The sequence below is a fragment of the Gymnoscopelus microlampas genome, assembly GCF_963454915.1.
Source record: "Gymnoscopelus microlampas genome assembly, chromosome: 9".
Lineage (NCBI taxonomy): Eukaryota > Metazoa > Chordata > Actinopteri > Myctophiformes > Myctophidae > Gymnoscopelus > Gymnoscopelus microlampas.
This window is the reverse complement of record NC_139946.1, coordinates 34,272,334-34,282,047: the sequence shown is the minus strand read 5'-3', so window position 1 is coordinate 34,282,047 and position 9,714 is coordinate 34,272,334. Positions and strand designations below refer to the sequence as shown.

Sequence of the window (9,714 nt, the reverse complement as noted above, 5' to 3'; positions counted from 1 at the left end):
AAGTAGGACACCTTCACCAGACTGAGCCGTAGTGCTAATCTGAATAAGAAGTCGGGATATTATTCAGAACATTTGAAAAAGATATTTTTTGTATTTGGAACCCCAATGTCTCCCCGCTCGCACAGTCAGAAATGGACTGACCGTGACATTTCATCCATACATCTTAAATCAGTGGCTTTCATGTTTTTCTATTGCTAATGTTGTTGCGAACATCCCTATTGGATGTTATTGCTAAGTATACTGTAAACTGTAGGTGACAGGTGACAGGTGTATACTGTATGTATGCTAAGGGGATATTGCAAATATTTATAGTAGGCCTAATTGATTGCAGACATCATGCAAAAAGGTGATTGTAATCAATTAGGCGAGAATTATCATTAAATGACAACTATGGCCAGTGAGCTACTGTACTGTACTGTATGGCATCGTGCCACATTGTAGGGCAAACACGCCATGAGAATACTATGAATTGGAAGAGTAATATATCGTTGTTGTCGGGTGGAAACCTTATATGTCCAAAACAATTCATTTTTTTATGATTATTTTAAAAACATTTTAAAATAGGGACGGTTTTCACTACTTTTGTGCAACACTCTTGCATGATGAAGTCATAATTTCTTCATTAATGGGCATTAATTTCTTCTTTTTTTTTTTAACATTTGAAACATGAAGATACAAGGTTTCTGCCCAACAGTGACGATATCAGGAGTAGCTGCACTAGTTGAGCCTGTTGCTTTGGTTCAAAGTGGTTGTGGATTGGCATGGTCTCATTGCTGTGCCAAAAAAAAACACCTCAAATAATGTTATGTGTACATAGTGTATTGATTATATTGAATTTGATACTGTGACTTTTATTTCAACACTCATTGACACCCAGTGTAAGTAGAAAACATGCTGTAATTTCGGTGGGCTTATTTCTGTTAATTTATTGAATGTATTGGACAATTATTGTAGGAACAATGTAGAGCTCAGAATGGATGTTCTGTGTTTGTATAGATAGATCGGTCTTTGTCTAATATATAATCATGTCAATATTAAGTATACCCATTTGATCAAACGATCTACTGTTCTAGCATTCTGTAGCAATGTGTTGTGTTCCAGTGAACTGCCTCCCACACCAATTATTTCTGCAAGCATTGTGTGTCAGATGTGTTGCGTATGTCAACAACAGAGAGCACGTACATTGCATAAACATGTATAATTTATTTTCAGTTCACAGTGCATACAGTTTTGTACCATGGTACCAATTTACTCCTCAAGAACACATTAGATTGTTTAAGACAATTCCTTCTGCAATGAGAACATGCAAGTTGCTGTATGTATGTGCGTGAGCACAGTCAACGTACAGTACCACACCATGGGACTGAGATGAAAAGGGTGTTCCGCTTGTGCCAGTTTGTCATGACACTGAAAACATGGCAGATAAATGTGTTAAATATTTGTAATAAACAATTCTTAAAGTGTGTACTCTAGGAATTGTATTATTCTTTAAAAAAAAGTATGCCTTTATTCACTGCCTTAATGTCATTCAGAATTTCTCGAGTTAAACCAGCTATTATCTCATAAAAAGAAGAATCATGTAATCATAGAATAGGCCTATTACATTGCATCGTCAGGGAATTGGAGAGAATGGTGGATAATGCACCTAGCAAGCAAAACACCACCAGGGATATCGTGCTGCTTTGGGTGGCATGTCAGTGATGGCATTCTTACAATGAGCATTGGATGGCCAGCTGTACTGTATGTATAGTATAGACATGTACCTTTTGATTCCATTTGCTAGTTCAGTCAGTAAATCAGCCGTCAGTTATATGAGACATTCAATAAAAATACTAGTTTTATGCTACACAAACCCCATTTACACTGAATTAAGCAATTCACGTGACAGAAAACGTTTTCCGTTTCAACAAAAGAGGCAAATTCCTTGACCATCCTCATTCAAGGCACAAGCCTGCAACTTCTCAGTACAAGGTCAAAGTACTCTCCTAGCCGGCAGGTTAGTAAACCAAGTGTGAATGCCCTGAAATCCGTTTCTTCACAGTTCAACATGAATGTAAATGGAACCAAAGCTACTGAAGCTTTTACAGTCAGATCATCATTACCATCCTCTACAACAGGCGTTGGTAAGACACTGTCTTGAGTTATGTTAACTCACCTCTGGCTTCGGATTTACAGTAGTCATGGGGTGTGTAGGCTACTGTAACAAAGAAAATAACTATATTTTAACACTAAAAGATGCAAGGCATATGTAGTTGAAGACTAATAGGCTAATAGCCAAATGCAAGGCAGATGAGATTGAATTGTAAAACACGCAATGCTACTGTAATTCAGTATTTCTTTTGCTCTGACAGAACACGTTCTGGAAAATACATGTTTGAAATGAAACAAAAGTATAACACACGATACATACATACATGCGGATATAACAGTAAGCACGTGCAGTAGCCGATGCATTTCCATTAAGAATGATTACACTATTTGATTAGAATAAAAGGTGTCAAATGCTTTGGATCACAAACGACTAGGTACAACGTGCATTTATTGGCTTATCTGTTAACATCCTAAAAAAATCTATCTTTTTCAAAAAAATAAAATCTAAAACATTCAAATATTGGGTGTCATTTATACAATATACAACACCAATCATATATTATTCATGTAAAATATACTCAAGCCAGCAAAAATACACGTCTAGTAATAGTTGAAAATAACTATTTTCATCAATACGAAATCAACATTTATATTTAAGAAGAGGAACCCTTTGAAGCCTTTTGATGAGTTAGTTGAGAATGAGTGTTTGGGGGATTTACAAACAAAATGAGAGAAAGCTAAAGAAAGAGAATAATAACGTAATCAGAATCTATTAAAATGTAAGGAACTATAACATTTACAAATTTAAAAAAAAAGACAAAATGCTACTGGAGAACCAGATACTCTGTAATAAATCCCCGCCACAGCAAAGCAAAACACTGATGTATGTAACACCGGCAGGTGGCAGTACCATAATCAATAACACCATCTGAAACCATTCATCTATGCATTGATTCAAGGGGTCAAGGGGCATAAAGAACTGTAACAACTCAAGTACCCAATTTCATTTCAGGTCAGAAAGCTTTTGCCAGACCAGATTAGAGCTCGACACGTTTTATATTTAAATACGACTGAAGACACACGTTCACCAACTTCTGTCTCTTTCTAATACTGTACCTTCTGGTTATACTGTGTGGTACTCATATAAGGCACACTATACTACACTCACACAGTAACAATCCTCAGTGTTGGTTTATCCACTTATAACTCGATACAAATGTAACCAAATGGACCCGCTCAGAGTTAAATGAGCACTGAGGATTTAACTGTGTAGCTGTCAACACGGACAGACAATCTTCAACTCACACTGGGGAACACTCACTCACTCACTCAGTTCTTCAGACTAACTGTCTGATTGATTAATATTAATCTCAAATAAAGCCATTTAATCTGACGCAATTATGGTTAAATATATTATGAAACATTTTGAATGTTTTACAAGTTTGCATAGTAAATTGTCTTTTTTAAAGTGTTCTGAATGAAATAAAGGCCTGTCAAGGGATTGTTCTCTTGAGTCTTTTTGGGGAGGAGGGGGGGGAATTCCTTTGCGTTTCAAGGCCTTTTAGGAACGGCCAAACACTTTATGGGCGAATCATTTATGCAGAGCAGCGCTCAGAGAGCGGAGCGAGAGCCGCTGTTAAACCGCCATACCAACTGGCGTCTGGCATAAATCAGAAGGAACAACTAACCATAAACATAATCCCGACAAAAGCGCTACAGAAACCGCCTTCTCGTTTTCTATTGGTTTTGTGGCGACGCAGGCATCATGGGAACCCGCGATCTCAGGAAGCGTAGCATTCTCTCCATGGGAGAAATCTGACTTCTTTTTTTTATTTGAAATCACACGGTTAACAATCTATAGAACCTCTCTCTGAGAAGGGTATTGCTTCGGTACAGTACAATCATCAAGCATTGCATTAAATTACAGTGTCTCTAACCTCGGAGGACAGAGCTTGCATTTCATTACGTTTCCGCGCACGCATGTGTATGTGTGTGTTTGTGGACGAAAATGAGATAGAAAGAGGTAGAGAGAGAGGGCTAGGAAGGGAGGGGACTAAGAGCAAGTGATCCAAGTACACTGCAAAAGCCTTAACGTTCATTTAAAGCTTGGTGGCTCTAATTGTTTACGCTCTCTGAGTTAAATGAATACTCAAGATTTTGCACTGTGTTGAGTGCACAGCTACATCACAAACTCTGCCTATTCCTGGCCTTGTGTTTTCAGGATGAAGATGGTCCAGAGAGATGAAGAGAAAGAAGGGGTGCATAGACGTAGACAGATTTTCAGATCATTCATTTTCACTCGTTTTCCTTCTTTTTTACTGACAGAACAGAGTCCTGAGAAATACAAGAGAGAGAGAGATAGGGAGAGAGATAAATACATGTCTAAATATAAGCATCTGATTATCTGGAATGCAACTAAAACGGCATCTCAAAGCGTAAAACACATGTCAAACGATTCTATTTATCCGGTTAGATAGAGGGCTTCGTAGTCACCGTGTCTTTTTTATCACATGAAAGCTTTTTTTTTCATTTCTGATCTGAAGGCGCCTGGCACTCATTCTGATAACCAAGTACCTCTAAGTACAGTTTCAACAGATTAAGACAGAAACAAATCACACCTCATTTAAGGCATAGCGATAGGAATAAATTCAAAATGTATGAACTGAGTTTGTGTCCAAACAATCTTAAAGTGTCTGTTTTTTTGTTCCGTTTCTCTCACTCAAAACACAGTGATCTTAGTACCAGGTAGCAGTGATCGAAGTAGTACAGTACATCTTAAATGTACTAGTGCAAAATTCAGTTTTTACCGTGTGAAATGTTTGGAACACTGACGGGGGGGGGGGGGGGGGGGTTGAGGCTGATGCGATCCCTTATCCATCCTGGCAATGTACCAAGCTATATCTGCATTCTTTTCCACAGAGGTCAGAATTCCATCCATCACTGTCAGATCATCAATATTCAACTCATAATTGTATTCTGTTCCGTTTCATTTCCGTATTATTAGTTCACTGAGGGTGGAGGGAAAAAAAGTACCAGCAAAATTCTGTGGAAGAAAAGTGTGCTGACTGTGAAGTCCTGTTCAGGTCTAGAGCGGTTGTTGTGGTCTGAAACCTGACAGTATTAAAAAATGTCTTTATCTGTGCTTTGAGGCAGACCTATTAAACCCTATACTAAATTGCCCCGGTACTCTATACTAGGCTCCCTCCTGTTTTTGCTCTACACTAAATATATTTGCCGAAAATAGCCGAGCTACCAGCTCACAATACAGTATGTCACGTTGTGAGCTTGTAGATCTGCTATTTTCGCTGAATGTAAGGGTTCATGTGGTTAACTTGTGCTCCAAGAATTCAGAATTATACAAAAGTCAGTAAACTCAGTAGAATGTATGTCATTTTATAGGTGAGTGTCCTCAGACTTGCCCTGGGCCTGAGACTGAGGACCGTGGCTCATGTTGGCGTAACATTGGCCTTGAGAGAGATCAAGGCTGCTATTGAAGGCTGTGCTCAGGTGACACATGGACTCAATCTCCTCCAGGAGGCCTTTCTCCTGGATGTCAGTGGCCACGGGCTCCCTGGCCTGACCCGGACCAGGGCCTCGACCCGGAGCCGCCTCCTCGGAGCCTCCCTCTCTCTCCCAAGGGATCGGTATGGCCGACATGCGCCCTCGGCCGCCGTGCCCCTGAAAGGCCTTTTCCTGGTATTGTCTCACCGTCTCCTTGGACAGTACCTTCCTCCTCAGGATGCTGGTGGAGGCCGTGAGGTTCGGGTTGGGCTGGGGAGGGTCGGCGGCGGCGGGCTGGGGGTCCGACGAGACGGGCTGGGGGTCCGAGACGGTCCGACATCGCGCCACCGGCGGAGGGGAGTAAGAGAAGGTACACGACGGCTGAGGAGGAGAACTGACCGTGGACAGAGCGCTGACCGTGGACAGAGTGGGAGACGGCGGGGGGCTGCCCGTGGGTTTGCGGGACAGCAAGGGAGAATAGTTGAAGCAGTCTCCTTGTTGGGACGGGGCAGGAGACGGGGGAGGGGGCGGCTCCGTGGTGGGGCGACACCACCGTCCCGACGGAGGCCTGGAGGCGGCCTTGTGCTGGGCGGAGGCCGTGTGCTGGGCGGAGGAGGCCGTGTGCTGGGCGGAGGAGGCCGTGTGCTGGGCGGAGGAGGCTGTGTGGTTGTGAGACACCTTCAGACACGGGTTGTTGGCCAGTCTGCGCGGGGAGGGGGGTAAATGTTTGCCATGGACCGCGCTGTCATCCTGGCCCATGTTCCAGCCTCCCTGCTCACAGGGGCCACTACCATCCGCTGGCATACACTCGCTGGAAGGCTTGTTCTGGAGGAGATCAATAGAAACGGGTATGTAAGTAAATAGCCGACCTATAAACATATTTTTTTTAATTTATGGAATTCCTTTGATTTTATGAATTTCTTTCTTCTTCCTTTCGCACACCTAGAACAAAAAGTCTTACAAGTGCGTATGCAAAAAAAGTCACATCAACAATAAAAGTAAGCCTGCACACTGTCAACCTGCACGGTACAGGAGCAAAATGTTATTCAAGAAGAAGCATTTCAGTCACAGATTCTTCAGGCATAATACAGCAGTCTGACAGAATTGCTCAAATACACTCGCTTGGGTCATGATCAACCAATCACTAAGTCTGTGATTACCAAGAGGTGACAGCTTGTGGTGATGATCAGTAGGAGGTTACATCATTTTAGTGCCTCAAAAATCGATTGCATCATTGAAATTACAATGATGCAGAGAAACACAAGGTTGTACAAGTCAACAATAAAATCAAGAGACAAGGGTCGCTGATGGCCTATTGTGGTTAAGGCATCACACCACATGGCTAAAATGCAGCCTGACAGCGAGTCGCAAGTTCGATTCCTAAGCCCGACGACCTTTGCTGCATGTCTCTCCCCGTCTCTCTCCCTGTCACTCGTTTTTTTTAGTTGATTATTTTTTTGTTGTTTTTTTAATTAAACTGAAGAGACTAAAGTCACTAGGTCCTGCTGTCAGGCAGATTGATTGATTGAATACTTTATTAACAGTTTGCAAAGTCAAGCACAGAAAAGTACAGTTCAATACAAGGTCTGTTAAGAGGATTTTAAACCCAAGAAAGCACTATGGCTTGTTTCCATTGGGGTCCTTTGTACTCAATACATCGAAACATTTAATGACAGACAAATATACAATACTATGCAAAAACATCATAGAAACGAGTAGAAAACGAAAATAGAAATATGTACAGTAAACCAGTTGTTGTCAGAGATTGTCAGAGAGTGGATACATCTATACGACTATATACAACAAACCATATCGATATCACATCTGTGACCGAACCGTTACTTCTTGAATAAATAAGTGTGCAGGCTTATTTCTAATGTTGATGTGACTTTTTATTTCTGAAAGTTTTTTTTTAAATAAGTGTAAAAAGAATTAGGAAACGAAAACAAACAAAAAAACTATATTTACTGCATTCCAAAACATACTCTGTTTTGGAACCAGTGACATACCGGGCCGGTGTAATCCAGCTCTTCCATGGACCGGAAGAAGTCCAGGCTCTTGGCGGCACTGAGTTTGCCTTGTTCCACCGCTGTGGTGTTCAGCGAGTCCAGGATCTCCTCCAACAGGTTCATCTGACCCGTGCGAGACGAGTCCGTGTCCATGTCCAGCGAATAGGAGTCGTCGCTGTCTTCGGTGTAGGAGGGCACCTCGCCACTGTCCTCCGACGAGATCCTGTGATTGGACGAGAGAAGGAAATTGTCGCTGTATCATCGTCTCCTGCTGTCCGAGGTGGTCAGCTTGGTCTCATGTTAAAACGAGCTAACTGGATTTTGTAAATTCAATTAAAACATTAGAACCGGTATTTTCTGTAGCAATGGTTAACAAACCTTTTAGCTCGAGACCCATGAAATAAAAAAATAACAATATTTTTCTTTTCATGAAAAAGTGTGATATATTTTATGAAATTGTTTGAAAATAATTATTTTTAAATAATAATGGTAAACAATTGTAGAAAACAAAAAAATGAAAAGAAAATATATTTTTATTCGCGACCCATCAAATTGGGTCCACGACCCAAACATGGGTCCTGAGTACTGACCCAGTGTTTGGGAACCACTGTTCTATAGCCATAAGTATAGAACGTACCTATGGCCTAGAGATTTAAATTGGTCCTGTGAGAATGTGTGGTACAGTAATAATACTGAGAAATGATAAAAAGTAGTAAGCTTAATTTTTCATCAATCATTTAGTAGACCATTTTCATATCAAGGACACACAATATGTATTGCATTAGGCCGTAGACCCCCCCCCCCCCCGGCCATCTTAAAATATGTTTTTTTCATTTTTGTTGTCATTTAAATTATTCCACATTTTTCAAACATTTTCAAGATTCTTCCAAATAACTTTAAGACCAAGCAGATCTACTGTATAATCTCACAATGCGTCACTAAATCGGCTATTTTGAAACGGCCGGTTCATCATTTTGCTGGGGACCCCCTGGAACCCCCTCAAGGTTTAGACCACATGACAGACTGTTCAAAACACCTACAGTAGCTGTGGCAGAGAATGACAGTTAATGCTGCTTCTAACTATGACCACAGGGGGGCAGTATCATCATAAATAAACAGGAGATCAGATCTGTCTGGGGTCTTCTCAAAATACAATTGCAAGGCAAAAACAGTACAATTAATATGCTCCCACACATTTTATAAATATATTGAAAATGTCATAAATCATAATCATATGCATATGCATATAACATGAAACCTACTCAAATAAGGGGTTATATATAGAGCCTTACTTGCTTGCTGTGTCCAGTTCATCATCGTCGGGGCCAAGGCCCAAACCCATGGGGGACTTGTTGAAGTTCTGCTGCTGAGGACAACACACAGAGTGAACGAGTGCACTCACACACAGAGACGTGGGGATTAACCATGTGTGTGTGTGTGTGTGTGTGTGTGTGTGTGTGTGTGTGTGTGTGTGTGTGTGTGTGTGTGTGTGTGTGTGTGTGTGTGTGTGTGTGTGTGTGTGTGTGTGTGTGTGTGTGTGTGCGCGCGTGCGTGCGTGCGTGCGTGCGTGCGTGTGTGTGTGTGTGTGTGCGGGGGTGTAGACTTTTCAATGACAAGGCTGCTGTCTGCTGTCAGTGGAGTCTCAGTAGGACATTGTCGCCGTGGAAACCTTGTATGTCCAAAACTTTTCAGGAAATAGAAAGGAAAATGTTCAGAAGTAGTGGAAAATAGCCAATCTACAAGCTCACAATGCGTCGCCATGCGACTGCGTTGTAGATCTGCTATTTTCACTACTTTTTGCGTGCCACTCTTATGCGACGAAGTGGGGCATTTTAAGTGAGGGGAACAAACCCATAAAAGTTGAAAAACAGAGATACGAGGTTTCTGCCCGACAATGATGACATGGCTTTACTGTGCATACCACAGAGCGACCGCATCCTGTGACGTACGGGAGCGGAGTTTGGGTCACATGACTAAGACCCTCAACAGAATCTAATCAAACTCACTGCAGACCGTGAATCACTGTCACTACATATAGATACTGCAGCACATAGCAGGGTTATGGCTAACTGACGTCACCATAACTTCTGTCAAGTACTGTACTTTAGGAAAA

General features: G+C 41.5%; 1 protein-coding gene across 4 annotated transcripts in view; it reads right to left on the bottom strand.

Moving 5' to 3' along the window:
• Positions 1-1,183: 1,183 nt before the first annotated feature.
• dennd1b (DENN/MADD domain containing 1B) overlaps positions 1,184-9,714 on the bottom strand; it is a 158,487-nt gene continuing 149,956 nt past the window's right edge. For all 4 annotated transcript variants that reach the window (XM_084067680.1, XM_084067683.1, XM_084067681.1 and 1 more), the window contains 3 exons: positions 8,894-8,964; positions 7,602-7,824; positions 1,184-6,417 (listed from right to left, as the gene is read on the bottom strand). In XM_084067680.1, the coding sequence (XP_083923806.1) occupies positions 5,485-6,417; positions 7,602-7,824; positions 8,894-8,964 (1,227 nt within the window). In that variant the 3' untranslated portion in view covers positions 1,184-5,484. The remainder of the gene's footprint in view (positions 6,418-7,601; positions 7,825-8,893; positions 8,965-9,714) is intronic.